This window comes from Oppia nitens, unplaced genomic scaffold (assembly GCF_028296485.1).
Source record: "Oppia nitens isolate AA-2021 unplaced genomic scaffold, nextdenovo-longstitch-racon4-pilon3 scaffold1_pilon_pilon_pilon, whole genome shotgun sequence".
NCBI lineage: Eukaryota > Metazoa > Arthropoda > Arachnida > Sarcoptiformes > Oppiidae > Oppia > Oppia nitens.
This window is the reverse complement of record NW_026533199.1, coordinates 8,825,135-8,849,951: the sequence shown is the minus strand read 5'-3', so window position 1 is coordinate 8,849,951 and position 24,817 is coordinate 8,825,135. Positions and strand designations below refer to the sequence as shown.

At 29.5% G+C, this 24,817-nt stretch overlaps 5 protein-coding genes across 6 annotated transcripts in view; 3 read left to right on the top strand and 2 right to left on the bottom strand.

The window, feature by feature from the left end:
• LOC128952134 (protein krueppel-like) overlaps positions 1–8,121 on the bottom strand; it is a 44,730-nt gene extending 36,609 nt beyond the window's left edge. For both annotated transcript variants that reach the window (XM_054297472.1, XM_054297476.1), the window contains exon 1: positions 8,057–8,121. The gene's annotated coding sequence lies outside the window, so the exon portion shown is untranslated. The remainder of the gene's footprint in view (positions 1–8,056) is intronic.
• A 1,894-nt stretch (positions 8,122–10,015) lies between these two features.
• LOC128951199 (uncharacterized) lies at positions 10,016–11,630 on the top strand. The gene is made up of 3 exons (XM_054296448.1): positions 10,016–10,060; positions 10,185–10,794; positions 10,866–11,630. The coding sequence occupies exons 1-3, from the start codon at positions 10,026–10,028 to the stop codon at positions 11,628–11,630; spliced, it is 1,410 nt and encodes a 469-aa protein (XP_054152423.1). The 5' UTR covers positions 10,016–10,025.
• A 70-nt stretch (positions 11,631–11,700) lies between these two features.
• Positions 11,701–13,771, bottom strand: LOC128951198 (dimethylaniline monooxygenase [N-oxide-forming] 2-like). Its single transcript, XM_054296446.1, has 5 exons — positions 13,267–13,771; positions 13,082–13,199; positions 12,682–13,016; positions 12,026–12,561; positions 11,701–11,715 (listed from the first exon to the last, which is right to left on the bottom strand). The coding sequence occupies exons 1-5, from the start codon at positions 13,769–13,771 to the stop codon at positions 11,701–11,703; spliced, it is 1,509 nt and encodes a 502-aa protein (XP_054152421.1).
• A 3,434-nt stretch (positions 13,772–17,205) lies between these two features.
• On the top strand, positions 17,206–19,344 carry LOC128952136 (ATP-dependent RNA helicase DDX19A-like). Its single transcript, XM_054297477.1, has 7 exons — positions 17,206–17,466; positions 17,539–17,629; positions 17,703–17,838; positions 17,907–17,999; positions 18,071–18,297; positions 18,382–18,830; positions 18,912–19,344. Exons 1-7 carry the CDS (start codon positions 17,359–17,361, stop codon positions 19,290–19,292), a joined length of 1,485 nt encoding a protein of 494 aa, XP_054153452.1. The 5' UTR covers positions 17,206–17,358; the 3' UTR covers positions 19,293–19,344.
• A 2,797-nt stretch (positions 19,345–22,141) lies between these two features.
• Positions 22,142–24,773, top strand: LOC128952133 (DNA replication licensing factor mcm7-A-like). The gene is made up of 4 exons (XM_054297471.1): positions 22,142–22,699; positions 22,787–23,156; positions 23,214–24,283; positions 24,354–24,773. Exons 1-4 carry the CDS (start codon positions 22,322–22,324, stop codon positions 24,669–24,671), a joined length of 2,136 nt encoding a protein of 711 aa, XP_054153446.1. The 5' UTR covers positions 22,142–22,321; the 3' UTR covers positions 24,672–24,773.
• Positions 24,774–24,817: the final 44 nt, after the last annotated feature.

Here is a 24,817-nt window from a genome sequence, read left to right as displayed (position 1 = left end):
TTATGTCAAACTCATAGGCCATACCATCTCTTCGACATTTTTAGGTGGATATGTCTAAAACATTAATTCAATTTCAATATACACTCTCTCTTAACTCTTTTTTTCAAAAAATATATGCTTTCAATACTAGATTTTTTGAAAGTTTGACGGAAAAAATAGGTCACAATATCCGTAACACCAACTGTTTGACTGTAAATTGTCGTAAAAAATTTACAACCAATACTAATACAAACTTAGTTCACTGGTATTGGACTAATACTAGGGATCACATAAAAAGAGTGAAAAAAATGTTTCACCCTTTCATTTAACAACTTTAGTAGTCTGTGTGTATGTGTGTGAGTGAGTGTGTGTTTGAATGTATGTTTTCAATGCCTATGTTAGTCAAAGCCATTTGAACCCCATTTCCTTTAAAAAAAAAAGAGGAATCGATAGCAAATATACCCAAACATATTCCGAGAAAAAGAGTTAACAACACAAAAGTAATGTAAAATAAGAGCCAAACACAAGATTTAGCACTAAAATGAGGGATCAGTGCTTAATGTCTGTCCAGTAATATATAACATAACTATACTAACTTTGCCCGAAGCTATTACCAGACATTAACAATAAGGGCTTCGGTATTATTGAAATAATTTTGAGAAAAATATCATAAAAGCACATAAGTTACATAAAAAATTATTTTTATTATAAATATTTATTCACTAAACAATATCCATTAATTCATTATCAGTTAATTAAAAAAAAATTTATTTTTCTGTAAGTTATAGTTTGCAATACAGTAACTCTGGTTATCTTCAAACTAACAAATTTTTCTATTGATCTTAAAAACACAGCCATCACTTGGTATTTCTCATATATTTATACAGTATTTGTTGAGTTGACCTCAATTTACTGTAAATTTACATTATATGCAAACAACAGTTTTGTTAGCTTTTCAACAGATTTCACTTAACGATAGACTTATACGACAATTATTTGAGAAAAACGCTTTTAAAGGGTTTCGCAGCCATTGACCAAATGAATTGCTATTACTTTTTTTGTGACTATTTTGAGGTCAAAAACATTAAGCCAGACATGAGAAACAATGAGTAAGAGAAAAACAAAGCAAAAAACACTTTTTTAGTGCATTTGAATGATAAAAGTAATTGTTTTTTAAGTAATAAATGGGTTGAAGCCATGAAAAAGGGGGTGAAATCAATGGTTGTAAGGATGATAAAGTCTGTCTGCACTGAAGTCCCGTTAACCCTCTCGAACCCAAATACTTCCTTAAACTCATTGCTTGTGGTGATTGCCTTCCAGACTATTGGTACATATTTTTAGTGGTCCTCTATATCCATATTTTACTGACCCCTCACTCAGTTGTAGGTCAACAGTTCATTGCTTATAGTATAGCCTTATACACTTAGTGTTGCTTACACTTAGACCTTCATATATATATACAACTTATTATATATTGCATATGCTATGAGTAAGCGTCTTAAGCCCCATAGTCCAGCCCTGTCTGGAGGACAGGAAAAATATTGGGGAAAGGGGTGAGAAAAAGTGCAATACATGACTGAAACTATTATTATAAACACTTTAGCGATAATAATATGTGCTCCGGGCAAATATTGTCTGACCAGACTATAAGGTAAACAAAAATTATATACATTTTTCTTGAAGGGGTCCTCAGCCCAGACATATATATATATATATATATACAGTATAATATACAAACAAAAATCACAAATATTTGAAAATTCATAACTTTTATACTGAATAACCAATAAATAATTCTAACTATTATTATATAAGATATATATGAGTGTAAAAATGCTACACTTCTTGTTAGATTACAATTTATGATCGCTTTTATAACTTAACAAAAATTATTTTTGTCTTACAAATAAATATATAATTTTTGTGTACAGTGTATACTGTATTATAACTTATGTATTAAATGAAGTAAATGTTATATAAATTATATGTAGAGAATTATATGTGTATCTGTGCAATAAATGATTACATAATAAATCTTTATAAGTTTCAAGCAATTTATCAAATAAAACATCAAAAGATATATCATTTTGCAAATTATAACTGCATTTAATCTAAGAATAGGCAAAATTAAAAATAACTTTCAATAACTTTTCATTTTAATAAACGAAAAAAAAAGATTTTAGAATTTTTTGCCAAATTTTATGCAATTTTAAGATAAAACGAGTTTTAATTTGATTTTCTAAATACTAATAATAATTATGTTGATAATGATATAATGATGATACATATCAGTATAAGTGAATATAAGTGACTGTATAAAAATAAATTATATATGTTTTTAAATATTTTATTTGATGATATTTTCAAAAAATCGACAAAAATATTTTTGTTTAGTCATCCCTTTTAAGAATAAAAAATATATATACAATATTAGCCTTCAATTCATGGCTCACAGGTTTGTATGAAATTTGCTTTTAAATGCATAGCTATTATTCAAAGTTATGTCTGAGCCCAGCCTATAGTGTAGTCAAAATCAACAATAAAAATATATATAAAAAAATAAGTTTCTGAAGAATGTCTTCAAAAAAGAGTAAAAAATGCAAAAATAGGGAAAAGATTTTGAAGTTCTGGGTATGGGTTGAGTCCTTGGCCTCAAACATAAACACATGTGTTATGCGAACGAGTTTTAGAGCCAAAAGAGACATAAAAAGTGGTTTTGAAGGCTGGAAAACACCCTTTGAGTACAGGAATACCGTTTCATATGTACAGACATGTCAAGAGTCGGTGCTCTCTCTCTCTCTCTCATCATTTCAATGCCAAAACTAATAACACATATTTACAGTGTTGTAGTACTAAACGGGGTTAAGGTTTTATATGAGAAGCGAGAGTGCATTGAAATGGTAACCAAAAATATTTGTTGGCAAACAAATAAACTGTTAATACAAAATATAAATATTAAATTATATCAAATTATTTATTGGAAAAGTTCAATATATAAATTATAGGCAATATTAAAGGCATTTTAATAATTAAACCAAAAGATTTATAAAATTATAGTGTATTACATAATGTTGTTTTTCATTCAAGGATTCATTAAAATAAACATTAATTTAAATGACATTTCAAAGGATATGAAATGTTTGTGAACCCTAAAAGGCAACCTTCAAAACCATATACACTATATATATATATATATATTTACAAATGAAATCACTTTTTAATTATAGTTTGTTTTTATATTTATATATATATTCTCTACTTTAATACTAATTTTCTAATAAATATTTTTCAACTATTATTTATAGACGTGTATTTTTTGTATTTATTAATTTAATTATAATGCAAATAATCCTAATATACTGAAAAATCTGATTATTTTTAGTTATATAATAAATTATAAAAGTGAAAATATTAATTTCTCATTTTATCATTTATTTTAAGAGTGAATGAGTGAGAGATTGTTTCAATTGAAAGGATGCAAAATTTTGGGGAAAATTTCACGACAAACTATAGTTGTATTATACAATATATATTGAGAGACAATTGTGAGTAAGTGAGTTGGGGAGAGAGTGAGAGTGAGTGAGTGACTGAGTTAGTGAGAGAGAGAGAGAGAGAGAGAGAGAGAGAGAGAGAGAGAGAGAGAGAGAGAGAGAGAGAGAGAGAGACTGAATATTAGAGTAAAAGAGAGGAAATTATGCTAATTATTGCCTCGACTACAGACATGACGACTGACTGTGGATGTAATGAAAGTTTTGTCGCAATAAAGTTTGACTTAAATTTATAGTAACTATCGGAGAGTCAGTCAGATTGAACTCAGATTTTTTGATGAGAACTCACAACTATTTAATGAGTTATTCAACAAACATAGTGTTATAACTACAGAGGGGGTGTGGGTTTGGGTCCACTCGAGGTTATGGGGGAATCACTCAGTATAGAGAGTATATTTTGGGCTATAAATGCATTTTTACTGATCATAGCATACCTCTATCGGTATAAATATGTAAAACAGTTTTAAATTATAAACTTAAAAATCTAATCCAATAGAGAGTGAAAATATTATTTCATAAAACGTTAGGCAAAGAGAGTGAGACTAGAGATTAATTCTTTGGACTAAAATTTATGCGAAGTTTCATTCATTGCATATATTTGGAGGCAAAGTATATATAAAAGCTATTTGTAAAGACTTTTTTGAAAAATACAAAATATAATATAAGTTATATAATATAACATTCATTTAATAACTTTGGACCAGAATTTTAATAGAGATCTAAAATGTTTGGAAAAGTCAAAGAAAGAGTGAGAAGAGAGAGAGAGAGAGAGAGAGAGAGAGAGAGAGAGAGAAAAGAGAGAGAGAGAGAAAAAAGAGAGAGAGAGAAAAAAAGAGAGAGAGAGAATTGCTTTTGATAAATGTCTTGCAATATATCTCTTCTTATGATTAATTTGAAAGCAAACAACAAATATTTTAATAATTAACTCAAAACACATACAACTAGAAAGCCTTTCACAAAAAAATGATTTCATCTATAATTATATCCTAAATCCCGATCTTAAAGCCTAAAGTCAAACGGCTGTATAGTTGTAAGCCTCGGGTAAATGCTTTCAACTGATTTATAAATTATGGAGAATATCTGTTATAAGATTATATAAAAACAAAAATAACTTTTCTATCAAGAAATATATATATATAAGATAAAAGTCATTACTTTTATAAATAAAAAAAAGGATTTTATTTTTTCAAGAAAGTCATGGACTCAATGGGCATCGGATATGATTTTTTTAGTGAAAGTGAATGTATGTATATAAACATCTCTGGTATTCAGTAAACAACAAAAAATACGTTAATTTAAGTGAATAATCGGCATATGTTTTAATACATTGATCACAACATGTGCACTGAAGAGGCGGCTTTTCAGCGGTCATAGAGATAGACATACAAAAAATAGTCGACTAAACAACACATAGTACGGCAATGTTTTAATACGACCATTATATAAGTGTTGCCCAATTGGTTATCGGGTGGATGCAAGGGATCGACTGGGGTCGGGATGTACTCATAACAGTGAAAAATACAGCTAAATATTTGGTGGGTCAATGACCTGATAGGAAACACCATATATTCAAATATATAGTGCTTCCTATAAATACTGTACTGTATATACAGTATGTTTCATATATCAATCATATAATATTAACCATTTTTGTTAATGATTTGCTTTACGATAAGACATTTATTTGTTTGTCTTATTTTTGTCAATAGTTTGGTCTAAACATATCAAAAGGCAAACCATAGATACAGAAATATAAGTATTTGTACTCAAAAATTCTAAAGATTTGCATTTAAATAATAGTTTAAATATTTAATTAAATAATAGATAATTTACTAAATATTATTGTAAAATAGATTTTTAAATATACAATTATTTTATGTACCATTTTATGAATAAAGTTTTGAATAATGTAAAGAATAATGTTAAAAAACAAATGCAGACATAAAAGCAAATAATATATAAAAAAAACGATTGGTATAACAATTGACATAAATATATTATCCTTGACAGCAATAATGGCAGTGCTTTTTTTGATTTGCACAGGTCTACTACCAAACCCAGAGAGACGGGTAGGTCTACAATATATATATATACTGTAAATAAGCAAACCGTGTGTGTGTTGTAAACAAGTTGTTGTTAAAGAAGTAAAAAAAGAGTGAAAGAGAAAAGTGGTATAAAAAATATGTGAAGAGTAGAGAAAATCACCAGTTTTTTAGTGTATTTCTAATTCAAAGGCAAAACTGTTTTTTTTCTTCACTACAAAATAAGGATCGTTAAGAGTTGAAAGATATTTTCAAGTAAACAACTGTTCCATTAAGTGATACGAACCCCAGTATATCAGTGCTCTCTCTCTCTCTCTCTCTCTTTCTGTCTGTCTCTCTGTCTGTCTCTCTCTTTCTCTCTCAATATTTATTTATTTCAGTCTTTTATTTGTTACTATTTTGTTAACTCATTCCCTTATTCATTGGCAAAAGCATTACGTGAAAGCAAATGGCATTTCTTTTTGCTGAAGTATTACCCTTAGTGTCCACTAATAAGATATACTTAAGATGTCAATCCGTTCAACAATTTATTGGTCTTTCAGTTAGTTTTGGGTTAAAATTTCTAGTTATTGTTTGTCCAAAACTATTGATACCTTAGATTCCTCTAACCATTCATTCAGTCAGATGTGTGACACAACTCTTTGACTGAACATAAGATTTAATACTTTTTACTCTTATTTTTAGTGTTTAAATAATGGCAAGAAATTTAAAGACAGAATAATGAGTGAAGGGTTGAGAGAGAGAGAGAGAGAGAGAGAGAGAGAGAGAGAGAGATGGGCTGTGAAAGTATGGGAGGGTATGAGTGGTCACAAAATGTTTTATGGCTTTTCTGTCTGCAGGTGTCCGCCAATGCTTAGCTAAAGGATTAAACCTATTGCTCAACCATTTGGTCACTAAATAAAAACTTTATTTTGTTTGAAGGCATTACACATTCGCACACAAATTATCTGAGAGAAAATAAAACTACACTAACTGTCAGTTATATATTTTCAATATATATATGCATTTAAATACATTATAAATACAATTAAACACTAAATTTTGTTGATAATTAAATTTTAATTTATTAGTTTGAGATAACAGTTTATATTTATTCATTTATTTTTGTTTTTATAATATAATACAACTATCGTATAGTATATTAAATATAAGTCAAAATATTGTTAGTATTTATATATATATTGTGAATAAGTTAATACAGTATATGAGACACAATAACATACACTTGAAATTAAAATTATCACCCTTTGTTATCTTTATTTTTGACATTATTTCCCATTGATATAAACATTGATAACAATATTTGTTTGTTTGTTTCAATAAAGTGTATATTTACTAAATGTCTGCATTCATATTATTATTACATATATACCATATACTGTATATATACAGAACATATATTTATGTATATATTTGGCTAATAATAAAAGTAATAACTAAGGGATGCCCAAGGGTTTAGTTGACTGTCTAGTACCTTGAATAACAATTTTTTCTGGCCCCTATCTCCCTGGCCTCATATAAAAATTTGTACAAATGGTAAAAAACTCAATTGAAAATAGTATCGAATCCATTAAAACATCACATGTATAATTTATGTTTTACGCTAAAATATAGTCGATTTTCTTTTTGAATAATTTATTAAAAAAAATAAATAGCTTTTGTTAGTGAGTGATGTAAAAGTTATTTCATATTTTTTTAATAATAAACATTTGTTTTCTAAATTTGCAATAACCATATACTGTATTATATAACACTTGGATTGACTATAAATTTGTTGATCAGAAAATCAGAAATATTAAAATAAATTTGTACTAAAATTAATTTGTTTAATATTAAAGATAAAATTTTAACTGAATATTTTGTCAGTATGTCATTAAGCTAACACATGTCATATATATATTTATAATATATGTAAAACAGCCATATTGTTGATGATGTTTCAGTTATTTTGTCGCAAATTGACCGTAAAAATAGCGACAACAAAAAATAGCCAGATTTTGTTTTTTAGATATACATATATAACTTAAATTTATTGGTAATTGAGATGAATACAAAATGGCATACATTACAAAACAAAACAGTTAAAGTTAAATCATTAAAAAAACTTATTTAATATTAAAAGTATATTATAATAATAATAATAATAATAATAAGCCGGTAATTTGTTCTCTGGCACAGTTATCTAATAAATACGCCCTCTAGAATATTGCACTCATGTAAAATATGCGAGATAACTTAGCTAAAAATATACACTTAGAAAATATTAGTTAATTTGCCTGGTGTTAATTGGGAACTGGAGTTTATATGATAGGGTGTCTATAAATAGATAAAAGCAGCACTTTTTCCTTAGAAATATTATGAATGAAAGAAACAGTAAAAAATACGTGAATTTATTTAATAGATATTAATGAAAAAAAGTTGTGATAAAAGTAAACAAATTTTTGTATTAAAAAAATATTTGAAAAGTGCAAAACATTTGGTACATACCGTTCAACGATCGATATATATTTGTTGAGAAATCCTTTTTTTAATAGTATATATGGAGTTTGATTTGAAAGTTATTCCGAAATCATTATATAAAACAGTGTCGACTTAGACGGAGACATAGACTACTGGGGCTCTCTATCATCGGTGTGTTTGGCCCTAAAAAAGCACTACTTTTCACGTTTTCGCCAAAAACCGAGTGACGTCTCTTCAGTTTTCAGTGGGTCACAGAAATGGCATAATATTATTGCGAGAATCCCTCCCCAGTGTTGCAATAAAAAGTTTCTCTCTCCCAGTCCTCAGTAACTCTCCGGTTGGTTCTCTCTCTCTTTCTTTCTTTCTTTCTTTTTTTCTCTCTCTCACTAACTCTCTCTCACTAACTCTCTCTCTCTCTCTCCCTTTCTCTCTCCCTTTTTTCTCTCCCGACTCCCCAATATTTTTTACAGCGCAATACAACTCCGGCACTCAATATACTATTTTTTATGTAATACCCACTCATAGGCTCTTCTATTATAGTAGACTAAACTTTTTATCTTACATGTGATTTGCCGTTTCATATACAAGTCTACCGGAGCTCATGGTATGGAACTACTACTGCCTGATTGCCATCTCATGTATTGACAGACAACTACTGATTTTCAATATTCTAAATCAATTCTATATTTATTGGCCATCTGTTAGAAAATTTAGGTAATTTAAACAATAAAACTATAATTACAAATTTTATTATTAAAATTTTAGTAATAACTTAATAATTACATATAATAAATTGAATTGTTTTATCTATATAAAATCATATACATGTTATTAGTTATAATTATGAATATATAATAACTTATTACTAATATTGTAATAATCATATATATATAAGAGTTAAAAATAATACATAAATAAGTCTTGAGGTTGAGTTTAATTTATATTATTATATATAATTAATATAAATGTTTATTTTTTTAAAAAATCAACTCAATGTAAATGTAAAGTAAAATTTAGCATATTATAGTAAAAGTATAAATAGTAATTATTGAATACTTTATTTATTAAAATAACAAATAGTTGAAAAATAGTCAAATAATGTCATGAACTCAATTTGAATTAAAATTCTAGATTTTGTTTTAACCCTTTGAATGTCTAACTTAAAATGTATCTCAAATTTTATAATCTATTTGTAAGTCATTTGAATAGTCGCTACTTTTGGTTAAAATTTTAATATTATTCAAAATTTGTTATTGAAATTCTAAAGTATTGTTTTGTATTATTAAACTGGTGTTTAAAAGTAGTAAAACAATGAATCACAAAATTATTGTGATAATTGTGGTGATATCTATGTTGTCATCGATGGTGACCACTCAGCGGTGGACAAACAACACGTTTCCATCAGACGCGGCCAGTCTTAGCCATTTGATGCCATACCTACTGAATAACAACACCAATAGTAGCATATTTTTCAGAGCCATTCCTCCAGAGATTTACTACAACTCTACCATTGATTTCAAGCCAATCGGAAAATTAAAAGATGATTTTAATTTAACTAATCTTAACAATGAAGACATCGACGTTGTGATGGCTTTTCCCTCATATATTGTTAATTGAATTGCATTTTATTTTTTATTCATACATTTTTTTATTTACAAAATTCATTTTTTATTAATTTTTAAATAATGAGTAATAGAAATATTGTAATCTATTTTATCAATTGTTTTATTGATTGTTTCTAAAAAAAATGTTTAATACAAAACAAAAATCTCATTTAAGCTGTTTGTTTGATACATTTTATCCATTAGTTTTATTATTAATATTATGAGTATTATAAATAAGATTAAATAAATAAAGTAATGATCCACAACTTAGTTATTATTGAGTACATTATTCTTAATATACTCTAAAAATATAATATTTCTTATGTTTATAAAAGAAAACAGTGATTGTAGTTAACAACAATAAATAAAATTTTTATCTCATTTATAATACAATGAATTTGACCACCAATTATGGCGATACTCTAACGTAAGTATCGATAACTTTAATTTGAATTAAAATTATATACTATTTAAAAGTACATGAATTACATTATAAAATATTAGTGTTGTTTAAGTAAGTAAAACATTTCTAACATTATGTAACCTAACAGTCCTCGGCCTCCATCAGAATCGGTAACAATTAATTCACTGAGTGATGTCGTATCGCCGACACCATACCCTGGAGTCAATAGCTCGAGATCGAGTCGGGCCAGAAAACGATGGGCGGCATCGATGCACGCCATGTATATGATTAAGATCTTTGAATCATTTCTTCACAATCCTTTTTATTCACTTGTGTTATCTCTTCGGATGTTTGGTCTCGTCATAAATATTGAGTCCAGAAATACCCGTTTGTATGCCCCGCAAAACAGTCAGTTAAGACATCGGATATCAAAAGTTTTAAGATATCTATTGAGCACTTTTATGTTATTATATATACTCTATTATGCCATACGAATCACTATAACTGTAACATCTGGTGGTTTCTGGACTAACCTCAAAGTACTGATTCACTCTTGGATTACATTTTGGACAGTTATCATATTTTTGTATCGACAAAAACAGATTGGCTCAGTTATGCTACAAATTCAATCGCTAAATGGTTTTGCCAGCGATTACACGGTTGTCTTCAAAAGACGTGTCATGACTGTCATTACCATTGCGTGGATATATCTATTGGTAGCTATCGTCACATTTTTTATTGATTTCTCCAAAGTTAAGGTTAACTACTTATAAATTATTTAATTTTTTGTTGTATTTTCACATAATATTTAATTGACTTTTTATATTAGTCTGAAGACTTGTTTGCCGTAAACTTTGGTGACCTTCAAGTGTCCAAAACGATAGCCATTATTGTAGTCTATGTCGATACTATGTTAAACGTATATTTCTTAAGGGGAACATTAGTTATGATAGTTGTCACATATCTGTTGGTCTGTCACTCGATTGAGATAATGTTTAAAGATTTAAAAGACTTTTCAATGGCTCAAAATAGACAGAAAAGGGAACTAACTCTTAAAGGACTCCGCGAACTCAAGAATAGACATCAATTGTTGTCATCTTTGGTTTATGAATTGGATTTTATTTTCTCATTTATGGTATTCCTATGGATAGTCCTAGTTTTGATCTCATTGTGCACACGAGTTAATATTATCATTGGTAGTGAATACTCTTCAGCTAACATTGAAGGATGGATAAGCTCTATCTGGGCATTGGGTATAACATTATTAATATATATTGGCGTACCGTTGGCTGCTTCAAGACTTAGCTCAGAATTTATAGATTCTGTTTTAGCTATTGAAATGTTGGCCAACACTTCAACCATCAAATCCGATGTCATTTATTATTACGAGTTGTTATTATTTTTGTCTCGATTATCAATGAATACAATTTTGCTGACATGTTATCGCTTTTTTGAAATTAAAAAACAATTAATATTATTTATCGCACTTATTGTAATCGCTTATTACTTTTTTGTATTACACTATACTTTAGTCAATCTAAATATCAAACAAGTTTTAACCAATAATCAAATAACAACCACATCTGCTCCTTGAAAATTTAATATTTAAAAAATAACTTCAATTTTAATTAGTTTATTTACTAATAATAATAATAATCTTTTTTTTATCCCATTATGAACTTATGTTAAAAGTTACATGATACAAACAAAAATTAATTTATAAAATTAATTAAAATGTTTAGTAAACTTTTAAAAAGATATTATTAGCATTTTTTACTGTACAGTATATCTTTGATTAAAAAGTTAAAATTTATTATAAATAAATATTAATTACTATTCAATAACAGAATAAACTAATATCAAATAATAATATTTACTAATTTAGTCAAATATATCCATAAGAGTATAAAAAACAAAGAATATAAATATAATAAATATTAATTGAATAATATCTGCATTTTGATAAAATTTAAGACCAGTTTTGGCTACATTTGGATTGAGAGCATACATAACTCTATAGTCGCTTTGCATTATAGTATATCTGGCACCTGACCATGAATGAGGGCCAACCAATCTATACTGATAGGACAGTGTGGGACCAAAAATTAATTTTATAAACAGTTGTGTATCGGACAGTAAATATTGTTTAATATTAGGTTTGACACCAATTATGTCTGCAATGTCGTCCATATAGGCTAACCAGTCAATTGCCAATGAATTTTTTGGTGAGTCATAAAATTGCTGTTTTCTCGTTTGATTTTCTTTATTAATATTAGCCATTATGTGATCATTTGGCGGAAATTTACATTTGCCACTCATGAGTAGCGCATACCAGCGCGACTGCATTTCAAAAATGGCAAATGTGGCGATATTGGGTTGAACAGCACCTATAAGTGCTAGACTCCAATGTGATAAATGTCCTGGAAACATTTGTTTGTATAAATTTAGCGATCTATCGTCCCTATGATCTAATAAACTTTTGTCGATAAAAGGAAATAAATAGTGATAACCAGTTGCCATAACCACTAAATCACATTTAGTTACACAGTTATCATCTGAAAAATTTTATTGTTTTTTATTAATGTTTTGAAAATTATTTTTAGGATATAACTCAATGTTAGGAATATTTATATATTATTCCTTACTTTCAAATATGACTCCATTTTCGACAAATTCAGAAATATTTTTCTTAACAACAACTTTGCCACAAATGATTCTTGTGGGCAAAACATCACTAATAATAGGTATCTCTGAAAAACATCTGAAATCGGGTTCAATACCATAAAGTCTGTGATTAAAACGATAGTTATATTGAAATATCTCAAAATACCAACAGATGATATTAAATGGTAATATTGAAGATAATTTTCGCTTAAATCTGGTTGACATTTGATAATCTATTGGTAAGCCATTAGGACCCATACGATGTAATATCCAACCGCCTCTACGTAGCGCCATATATGTCTTATCGCATAAATTACTTAATAATAAAATTTAATTTTGATTTTTTTTTGTCAAATAAGTTTGATAAATATAATATCCTACCTGAGCTCAACAGCCACATCACACCCGGAGTTTCCTATTCCGACCACAACTGCGGTTTTGTTTTCATATTCCTTCAAATTTAATTGAGACCTAACATCTCGCGAGTGAATAATTTTACCTTAAATGACATTATCATCAAAAATTGCATTCAACTGAAAATTATAGATTTATAATATTATACAAACCTTTAAATAAGTGTTGTCCAGAAAATTGAGGAAACTGAGGAATGGTGTGATGACCCGTACATACCATAACACCATTAAATGTTTTGGTAAAAACTAAATCGTTATGTTTGACAACAATTTTTATATTATGAGTTGTTTCGTAGTCATCACTTTTATCCACTTTAAGAATCGTGTGGTCAAAGTGTATGTTTGGCCATAGATTGAAATGATTAGCATATAATTGAAAGTATTCATACATTTTGTTATGCGGCAAATAATTGGGAAACTCTTTAGGATAGGGAAAGTCGGAAAAGGCATTAATCTCTTTGGATGAATTGGATATTGTATTCTTCTGGACATTACCCACACCATCGATGACATTATCTCTATAATACCAGAGACCGCCAATATTTGATGTTTTCTCATAACAAACAACTTGAAGACCTTCTTCAAGACATGACTTGACTGCTGACAGACCAGCAGCTCCGGCACCGATCACACAAACTTTACTATTATTAGATATCATATGAAACTTAATTAATAAAAAATTATATAAAACTATTGTATTGTGTAATACAATACTATCATATATTAAATGAAATTAATAGCTTCACTACAGTAACTTCTATGTAATTAAATAATATTAAATAATACAATCCATGAGATATACAGTACACTTAGTGACAATCAGTTAAAAATTAATTGCTTATTGATTACAGATGTAAGTAATTTATTATGTATTTTATTTATTTTAAAAATAGAAATAATTGATTTAAAGTACCGTAAAATCTTAATTATAAGTCGATCTGGTGTATAGGTCGCAGGTCATTTATTGATAAAAATTATAATAATTTTGTTGTATAAGTCGCACCTCATGTATAAGTCGCACAACTTTTTAATAAACTGTAACTCATGTCATATGTAGTCAATTGTTTGTATGCATCAAAAGTGTATTGAATTGTAGCAATTGTTTGATATCATTAAACAAAATGGTAAGACATTCTTACACAACAGCGAAGAAGTTGGAAGTGATTGCTTTTGCGGAGACGAACGAAGACGGAAATAGAGGGGCTGAAAGACATTTCGGTATAAATGAGAAATTAGTCAGAGATTGGCGTAAAATTAAATCAATACTTAACAAAAAAAACCGGAGAGGAAACCAGTGTTTTTGGCCCGAAATCGAGAGAGAAATTAAGACCTGGGTCTTAGACCAAAGAAAACAAGGATTTCGTGTAACATTAGTCAACATTAAGTTAAAAGCCAAAGAGATTGCTATCAATAAGTCGATTACGGGTTTCAAAGCCAGTGACTGTTGGTGTAACAGTTTTATGCGGAGAAACAAGTTATCGGTCAGAGCTGTGTCCAGTATTGGTCAGAAATTACCACAAAATTGGGAGCTAAAAATGGCTGAGTTTATGGCTTATATGAATAACAATAGAGATGGTGTTCAATACCAACACATCGGTAATATGGATGAAGTACCGGTTAGTTTCGATATTATTGGAAATTTCACAGTTGATTCAGTTGGTGCAAAAGAAGTTAAAATAAAATCTACCGTAAACGAGAAAAGTTTTTTCACGGTTGTGTTGTGTGTCACTGCTGATGGCGGAAAATGTGATCCTATGGTCATATTTAAACGTAAAACGATACCCAAAGAAGATTTTCCTAAAGGAATAATAGTGAAAGCAAACCCTAGCGGTTGGATGACTGAAGAAGTATTCATTGAGTGGTTGTCATTAGTTTGGAAACGAAGAAAAAACTCATTTTTCAATAAAAAATCGATTGTTATTTATGACTCAATGACAGCTCATATTACCGAAAAATCAAAATCGGAGGCTAATATGTTGTCGACTTTGGCGGTAATACCGAAAGGATTAACTAAAAAGTTACAGGCTTAACTATCAACCGGTCATTCAAATCAAAATTGAGAAAAGAGTGGGAGAAGTGGATGATTGAAGGCTATCATACATTCACTAAAAGTGGTTCAATGAGAAGAGCTTCTTATTGTGAGATCTGTCGTTGGATTAAGAAGAGTTGGGACGAAGTGTCTGTTGATTGTATCAAAAATGGCTTCAAAAAGGCCGGTATTTGTGATTACAATCAAGACGCTACTCATGAGGTGACAGACATCGAATCTGATGACAATACTAATGAAAGAGTTTCAAATGAATTGGATTTTTTGAATGCATTCAATACTGACTCTGATTCTGATTTTGAAGGATTTTAGTGATAAAAATTTTATTAAATAAATAGAAATTAATTTTTAATATTTTGAATTTTTTTTATATATAAGTCGCACCTCATGTATAAGTCGCAGGTCTATATTTTTAACCTAGATCACTTTTTTTGTTGTATAAGTCGCGACTAATACAATAGATTTTACGGTAAATTAGTGTCATTGACTGAAAACTTTGCTACATATAACTGTAATTATTTTTTTTAAACTTAATATAATGTAAATGTATAAATAATATAAAAACAGCTTTTTTAAAAAAAGTTTTGTTATTATAGTTTATTGCAATAAATTTAATATAAAAGAGTACTTACGTGCGTAAAAAAGATATTGTACAGTATATGTAAAAATTGTTTTTTTAATTATTTAATATAAAAATATCATAACATTATATCTTTTTTAATCTATGCCTTTCAAAAAACTTTTTAAAGATATAATGATGGATATATAAAATATGGGTTATATTGGAAATATAAATTCATTAAATAATTTATAATAAAATATTTATAATTTACTTTAAATTAAAACGAGTAATCAGTTTATTTACAAATAGATAACTTTATTTAAGACATCTATTTATATGAAATAAATTTAATTTTTAATTCCCGAATCTTGTAGTCAGAACTTGCATTCTCTCGACTCTATTTGTATCAACTGATCCAACAATTCTAAGACATGCAATAGATCTTAATTATTGAGTCCATTAAAGTATATTGAAGTGACTTTCGACAGATAACTTAATTTAAGTATAATGTGTTCCTCATTGATAGCAAAGTCTCCGTAGATGTCATAAGCTTTTTGTCTGAATTGAGAGGGAATGGGATTAACAAAAGCAGTAACTGATTGCCGATTCATATGTTTCTCAATTGTATTCCTGTATAACAATTTCTTCTCTTTCCTTGCGATGGTTATACTCGACGACAATTGGAACAGTTTGCTCAGCAATTCAAAGATTTGGTGCAATTGACAGTTTAAAACATTATTAAAAGATCTTTTTATATGTTAACAAATCTTCACAAATATCAAAAGGATCTCTTATCTGAATTTGTTATGTCTGTCTGTTTATGTGTCCGTTTTTTAATATTTAATTTTTACGTAAAAATATGAAAAATTAGAATAAAAGTGTCTTTTTATTACAAAGTTTGTAACCAATCTCATGAATCTATTAAAAATATGGATAAAATGACACAAAGTTTATAAAATTGGTATTCAATGTTGAATTATATAATATTAACAATTATGTCAACTTATAATTATCTAGAATACCTCAATAGGAAGTATATCTAAATAAAATTAAAGTATAACTAATTGAATATAACTTAATCATAATAAATAAATTTTTAAAAAGTTTTTACTAAATTAATATAAATAATTTTTATATAATTTTTGAATTTAAATTACTTTTAATAGATTTTCTATGTCTATGAATCAACATTTGACCAAAAATAGACCAAATTTGTTATGAAATTTAATTTAATTTACATTAAATAATCAAATATACAGTACTTATTAATAGTAAAATTGCCATTTCTTATGAATTTGATTTGTCACTAATCATAGATTTTTAATAAAATAATTATTAGTAATCACTGATAAATCACTGATAAATCCTAATTTACATCAATGTATAGTACTGTACATTATTAATACATTAACGTGCATTGATAGTGTGACTGTACAGTTGTCTACACAATATTGTAGTTGAAATACAATGTATAGATGTGTATAACGTCTACAAATTAGACGTTTTGAAAAACGTCTAAAAACACGATTATTATGTATTGACTATTCATTGAATAGTTTGTTATTCATTGAAGACAAGCGTTGAACCAATTGTTGAGACTATTTGTTGATTGGATTTTCGGTGAAAGTCTTAAGTAATGGAAATGACGACAAAGATTGACAACTGGGATGAGTCGCTCGGCATAAATGACTTCAATACTGACGATAAGCCAAAAGCCGCCGAAGAAAACCAATTGACAACAAAAGTTTGTCACATGTTTTGTCTTCTTAATCATCATTTGATGTCATAATCATTATATCATTATTTTAATCTTCAGATTGAAAACATAAACCTATCGGCCGGTGATTCGTCGGCATCAGTATCGACAACAAACGGGACAACAACTGAATTGACTGCTGATGAAAATGGTTTGTCATTTAAATTGATTGTCATTGACTTTGATTGTCAACAACCACTTTGTGTCTCCAAAATGATATTCAGTTTCAACGGCCGACTTGTCTTATATGAGAAAAGTGTTGAGAAATAAATTACTTCACACGAAAAACAACGTTGAGGTTCACCGAAGTAAACCCGATAATCCTTTATATTCGGTTAAGTCGTTTGAAGAGCTGAGACTGTAATTTAGCTTTTTTTGTGTAAATCTATAAAATGATTTAATTAATGTCAATTAATTCGTATTTTTAGACCCGAAGAGCTTCTTAAAGGTCTCTACGATATGGGATTCTCTGCGCCGTCAAAAATCCAAGAGACAGCACTTCCTTTACTATTAGCCAATCCGTCTGTGTTTTTATTAATACATTTATTAATTACTAATATTTAACTCATGTCTTGTTTTTATTTATTTACAGACCAATCAATTTGATAGCACAGTCACAATCTGGTACCGGAAAAACGGCTGCATTTGTATTGGCCAGTCTTTGCCGGGTAGAACCAGCTGAACGCACTCCTCAAGTAATCGTAATGTCACCAACCTATGAACTCGCCATTCAAACGGGCGAAGTGGCCAAACAAATGGCTAAACATATACCACAGATTACATTTAGATTTGGTGTCAGAGGAGAGAATATTCAAAGAGGTTTCTATATTAAGAATTTTTTTTATAAAAGTTATATTTGTGTTATCGTTATTATTAAATAAACTTTTATTAATTATCTTAAAGGCGAGCAAATAGCAGATCACGTTATAATAGGAACGCCCGGAAAACTAATGGATTGGATAATTAAATTCAAAGCATTTGATGTTAAGAAAGTTAAAGTGTTTATCTTAGACGAAGCGGATGTTATGATTGACACTCAGGGACACCGACACCAGTCTATTCGTATTCAGAGATCATTACCAGAGACCTGTCAAATGATGTTATTTTCTGCTACTTATGACAAACCAGTGATGGATTTCGCCGAACAGGTCATTAAGGAGCCGGTGATAATCAAATTGAAACGAGAAGAGGAGAGTCTTGAAAACATAAATCAATATTATGTTTATTGTAATAATGAAATTGAAAAATACAATGCTTTGGCCAATATATTTGGTACTATATCTATGGGACAGGCATTCATTTTCTGTCACACTAAGGCATCGGCCGCTCGATTAGCACAACAGTTACGAAAAGTTTGTATTTTGTTTTATTTGTTAATTGCCTATAAATATATTATTTATTGCTAATTATTTTGCTAATAATTTGTCCTAAAGGATGGTCACTCAGTTGGCTTAATATCTGGCGAATTGTCAGTAGAAGAGCGAACACTGGCTTTACAGCGATTCCGTGAAGGACAAGAACGTGTACTAATTGCCACAAATGTAATGGCAAGAGGTATTGATGTCGAACAGGTGACAGTTGTGGTCAACTATGATTTGCCAATAAATGTTGAAACCAGAGAAGTAGACAAAGAGACGTATTTGCATAGAATTGGTCGAACGGGACGTTTCGGTAAAGAAGGATTGGCCATCAATTTTGTTGATTCGCCGAAAACGTTTGGCTTTATAACCGATTTAGAGATACATTTTGGCCGAAAGATATTGAAATTAGACGCCACAGACATCGATGAAATTGAGAAAATAAATCAAGAATAAAATAAATGAATATCTTTTGTATTATTCAATAAACTATTTGTTTGTATGACTTGTGTTTTCAGAAAGTGACCGCTGAAGACATCATAAATTTGTTTTCATTTGTATTTTTAATTCATTTTATATATAAATAAAATGTATTTTTAAAATTGCTTAATTAAAATAGCATTGCCTGTAATTCAATAATTATTGTGTAAATATAAGAAATTAAATGAATATATAAATTTACGGTAATTTAAAAATTGTTATAAAAATATTATTTTATCATAATTATAATAATAATTGCTGGTAATTAAATTTTTATAAAAAAAAGTTTATTTCTCAAAAACAAATTTCTACAAATTGTATGCTATAGTATTATAATTACCAATAATATAATTAAGTATTATTTCAATTTTATATAAGTATTTTCGGACGGAAGTGTCTTTTCTTCAGACTCGACATCGATAGCAATGGTTTTCAGTTGATTTGAATTCAACTTAAACTTTGCTTTTTATATAAAGACAACAATAGAGTCAATGTCTCAATAATTATGCGGTAAATTAAATTTACTTAATATTTAAAAACTCAGTTGAATGTAATGATGAATGACACGGATATTAATTGCAATTAAAACCAGTTTGTCATACATACCAATACTGTATACACAGTTATACAAAAGTGTCACAAAATATCAGTCATGGAGTTGCCATCAAAGGAAGAAGTGGTCAAAACAGTCAGCAATAGTGTCATACCGTTTATCTTTGGATTTGTTTGCGGAACAATGGTTTTCTGGGCTATCGGTTGTCGTCAATCGGGTCTTACAGTTATCATACAAGAGCCCAAAATACTGTTGAAAGACATCAAATGAATTATTAGAAATTATCATTTCATACATTCAATCCATTTATTAAAGATATATCTATTTTATGAAATGATTTTCTATACAATAAATAAGTAAAAATTAAAATAAACTTATTTTATTTGATACTTTTTACACAGAATTTGGTTAATTTTTATGTAAAATATTAAACAACAGTCAACCAAAACATAAATCATAAAATTTTTATTAAATGCTAAGCAAAATATAATTTAGTTTTGCAACAAATGTTTGCAAAAAATGATTTTCAAGTATAAAATATATTACTAATAAATTGATTGAACTTTTGAAACATATATTGAATGTACTTTTCAATTGTTTGACCGGTTATTGATTTGAATATTTAATCAAATTTGGATCTATTGGGACCTATCCTTTGGGGACCATTGGATGGTCGCCTTTGCACTGGTGACTGATATGCCGCACGTATTGACCCTTTTTGTCCGATAGGTCGATGAGCTGGTCGTCTTCTTCTTCGGCGAATAATTGCAAAGACCAGAACAAGAACAACGATGAATGATATAACAATAATGGCATACGTTTTGATATCAATACAATTATACTTTCGATAACCTATTAATACAATTGTATACTTTAGTATCATATAATTATCATATATTTAAAAAATATGATCTTTAATTACCAGAACAATCAGTCATATTTAGTGTCAGATTATGTTTATGACTATTGAATTTCATTAACTAATAATTCAATACTAAAGTTATTTGAATTAACCGTTAGTTTCTATTGAAGAATATTAAACTTTTTTGAATAATTTTTTAGTAAAATTATCAATATATACTGTATTGTATGTTACATACATTGTATATACTGTATATTTGATGACAAAAACTATCATATTATTGAACAATAAAAACTATTAATTTAGATAATATTTTAATTTTTAAACATCACGCGATTTTAAATAAATTAACTTATTTTGAAATTTCAAATAGATTTCAAACAAATTATATTTCAATCAAATCTGTTTGTCTTTAATATATATGACAATTAAGATATAGATTAGTCCATTGGTAGCACTCAAAAGATGGTCAACAAAAACGCCGAAACCCAAGAGATGATCAAAAAAGTGACCAAAAAGGCACTGCCATTCATTGTAGGCCTGGCTATGGGAGCACTGGTGGTTTGGGGCGCACATACATACAAGTAGTGATCAAATGAAACAACTATCAGAAACACTAATGAAGTCTAATGAAGTCTCTTCAAGTAAATGATGATTAATCAGAAAATAATTATCTATTGAATCATTCATTTGCTTTTACTCTAAATATCTGTCAATAAATTGTTTAAAATATCTTATTATTGATAATAAAATTTGTAATTATTTCATAACTACTGTATTAAGTGTAAAACAATAATAGTTATTAAGACTTGAAATCTTGCAATAGTTTAATACCACCAATGGATCACATTTGTCATTAAAAAACTAATTTTACATTATTTTTCATAATTAAAATTTATATCTATTTCATGCAATTCTCGCAATAGTTAAGCCTTTCCTTTAAATAGGACCTATCAGTGCAATCAATGTCTTTATTCTGAATCAATTGATCTTTCAATACATAACAAACTAATCAGTTGTAACAACAATTTGTGGCAAATTTGCAAAACAATTGAATACAATAAATACTAAAATTTCTTGGACTGAGAGGTGTGAGTTGTGTGACCACTAATAACCCATACAATGATTGTAATGTAATACCAGTTTTGAATTATTATTATTTTTTAAATAGTGTATAAAATTTATACTATTGTATAATATAATAGTATAAATTTTATACAATTTGTATTGGATTAATAAACTTTTATTATACATTATATTAAATGTTAAGAGTTAAGTATTAAATTTACTGTAATATACAATAATTTATTATTCAAAAATAGCGCCAATTTATGTAAAATATCTAAACTAAGAGTACAAACTGTATGAACACATTGTAGACAAATATGTGCTTTGATTGCAGTCAATGAGTAACAAAGTATACGAATAAAGTGATTGACGTTTTTAGCGCCAAAAAAGTTTTTGTCACAAAAGGCATTCAATTCAACGATAAAACAGTTTTTTATTATTATTTGTTAAGACTTTTAAATAACTATCGGCTCTTGTATTGTCTCATCACTTAACTGATCCAAAACACAAACTAACAACAAGATGTCTGTTAGAGATTACGACAATGACATGACTTTGATCCGTCAGATTGTGAGCAGTGGTCGATACGCCAAGAAGTTGGTGGCCGTCGCTCATCGTGAAGAAGTCGAGTTTGTTGTCGACTTGGATGACGTCCACAAACACGACCCGTCACTGTGTTTGGCTATCAAAGACAATACCCGCCGATATGTTCAGCTGTTTTCTCGAGCCATTGACCAACTTTTACCCGATTATAAACTACAGGATGTGCCTCATAAGGACTCACTTGATGTCTTCATTGATCACCGACTTCTAGTTGAACAACGAAAGCGCACAGAAGAAGGACTCAATGCCGATGAGTTTGTGTCCAGATATCCACCGGAACTTATGAGAAGATATGAGGTATGGTTTTTGGATATCTTTTAAATTGATGGCAAAGTCAACTGTTTAACCATTTATTGTATTTATTATACGATTTGATTATTTTAGTTATATTTCAAACCACAATCTCATCAAAAAGCTGTTGCCGTACGTGAAGTTAAAGCCAAAGAAATCGGCAAATTAGTGACCATATCGGGTGTTGTTACCCGAACTAGTGAAGTAAAGCCGATGCTTATGGTGGCCACTTATACATGTGATACGTGCGCCGCCGAGACTTATCAACCAATTGGTTCACAATCTTTTATGCCATTAGAGCGCTGTCAGAGCGATGATTGCAAAGCCAATCGGGCCAACGGTAGACTTCATTTGCAAACACGCGGATCAAAGTTTGTCAAGTTTGAGGAAATGCGTATTCAGGAGCATAGCCAGCACGTACCGATCGGAAACTTGCCGCGCAGTATAACAATTATTGCTAGAGGTTTGTATCGATTTTACTATTTAGAAAATTATTAATATGATATATTTGCTTTTATAGGTCAACAGACCCGATTGGCCCTTCCCGGAGATCACGTAACAGTGACCGGTGTTTTTCTACCGATTGCTAGAACTGGTTTTCGACAGCTGGTGGCCGGTCTCTTGTCCGACACGTTTATTGAAGCACATAGAGTTGTTGTGACAAATAAAGCTCAAGAAACAGATGAAGAAATGGCTGATGAAGAGTTTGATCGATTGATTGAAAGAGAAGACATAAATATTGAACGCTTGGCTTCGAGTATTGCGCCCGAAATTTACGGTCATTTGGATCTAAAGAAAGCTCTACTTTTACTATTGGTTGGAGGCGTCGATCAAAACACATTTGGAATGAAAATTAGGGGCTCTATTAACATCTGTCTTATGGGTGATCCCGGAGTTGCTAAAAGTCAACTCTTGGGTTTTATTGATAGAATCTCCACAAGAAGTCAATACACTACAGGTCGCGGATCATCAGGCGTTGGACTAACAGCAGCCGTCATGAAAGACACGATTACTGGCGAAATGGTGTTAGAAGGCGGAGCTCTTGTATTGGCAGATCAAGGAATCTGTTGTATCGATGAGTTCGATAAAATGCTTGAAAGCGATCGAACGGCTATCCATGAAGTGATGGAACAGCAGACCATTTCCATTGCAAAGGCAGGTATACTGACCACACTTAACGCACGCGTCTCGATATTAGCCGCCGCTAACCCTGTTTATGGCCGATATAACCCTAAGAAGTCAATTGAGCACAACATTCAATTACCAGCCGCTCTATTGTCTCGGTTTGATCTTCTTTGGCTTATTCAAGACAAAGCAGATCACGACAATGACTTGAAACTGGCGCAACACATCGCTTACGTCCATAAGAACAGTCATGAACCACCTCTCGAAGTACAACCACTTGACATCCAAATTATGCAGAAATATATTGCTAGAGCTAAGAGAATTAATCCAATTGTACCCGAATTCTTGACCGATGATATAGTAGCCGCTTATATCGATATGCGTAATGACGCCCGAAATAACAAAGATATGACTTACACGAGTGCCCGTACATTGTTGGCTATATTGCGTTTGTCAACTGCTTTGGTATGTTATGAATATTAATTTACCGATAATTTTGCCCAAACTTACAGTTATTTCATTTTTTACACTTAAGGCTCGCCTACGACTGTCAGAAGTGGTCGAAAAAGGAGATATCACTGAAGCTATGCGTTTAATTGAATCCTCAAAGTCCAGTATTGTCAATGACTCGGACCCCAGTCAACGGGCACAGACACGAGCGGACAAAGTGTTCCAATTGATTCATAACATTAGTATTGAGACCAAATCGCGTGAAGTTTCAATGGCCGACGCCATCGAACGGTGCAAAATACTTGGCTATACTAATGATGAACTCGAAGAAGCCATTGAACAGTACGAGAGTAACAATATGTGGCAAATAAACCAAAACCGCACTAAAATTATATTTGTCTAATGATATCATCTTACCGTAATTGTCGCACTCTTTTTGTTTACTAATTACAGTATATATAATGTGGATATCTTTGACCTCTCTTTGATTAATTGAATCCTATTTCAGTCAATTTGTTTTCAATTGCTATAAATTATTGTTTTTCTGAT

Coding starts and splice junctions, on each gene's coding strand:
- LOC128951199 (XM_054296448.1), top strand. CDS start 10,026: ATGAATTTGACCACCAATTATGGCGATACTCTAAC. Junction 10,061..10,184: donor AATTATGGCGATACTCTAAC/GTAAGTATCGAT, acceptor GTAACCTAACAG/TCCTCGGCCTCCATCAGAAT. Junction 10,795..10,865: donor TTGATTTCTCCAAAGTTAAG/GTTAACTACTTA, acceptor TTTTTATATTAG/TCTGAAGACTTGTTTGCCGT.
- LOC128951198 (XM_054296446.1), bottom strand. CDS start 13,771: ATGATATCTAATAATAGTAAAGTTTGTGTGATCGGTGCCGGAGCTGCT. Junction 13,200..13,266: donor TGGACAACACTTATTTAAAG/GTTTGTATAATA, acceptor ATGTCATTTAAG/GTAAAATTATTCACTCGCGA. Junction 13,017..13,081: donor GATGTGGCTGTTGAGCTCAG/GTAGGATATTAT, acceptor TTTATTATTAAG/TAATTTATGCGATAAGACAT.
- LOC128952136 (XM_054297477.1), top strand. CDS start 17,359: ATGGAAATGACGACAAAGATTGACAACTGGGATGAGTCGCTCGGCATA. Junction 17,467..17,538: donor AAAACCAATTGACAACAAAA/GTTTGTCACATG, acceptor TTTAATCTTCAG/ATTGAAAACATAAACCTATC. Junction 17,630..17,702: donor ATTGACTGCTGATGAAAATG/GTTTGTCATTTA, acceptor AATGATATTCAG/TTTCAACGGCCGACTTGTCT.
- LOC128952133 (XM_054297471.1), top strand. CDS start 22,322: ATGTCTGTTAGAGATTACGACAATGACATGACTTTGATCCGTCAGATT. Junction 23,157..23,213: donor TATAACAATTATTGCTAGAG/GTTTGTATCGAT, acceptor TTGCTTTTATAG/GTCAACAGACCCGATTGGCC. Junction 24,284..24,353: donor TGCGTTTGTCAACTGCTTTG/GTATGTTATGAA, acceptor TTTACACTTAAG/GCTCGCCTACGACTGTCAGA.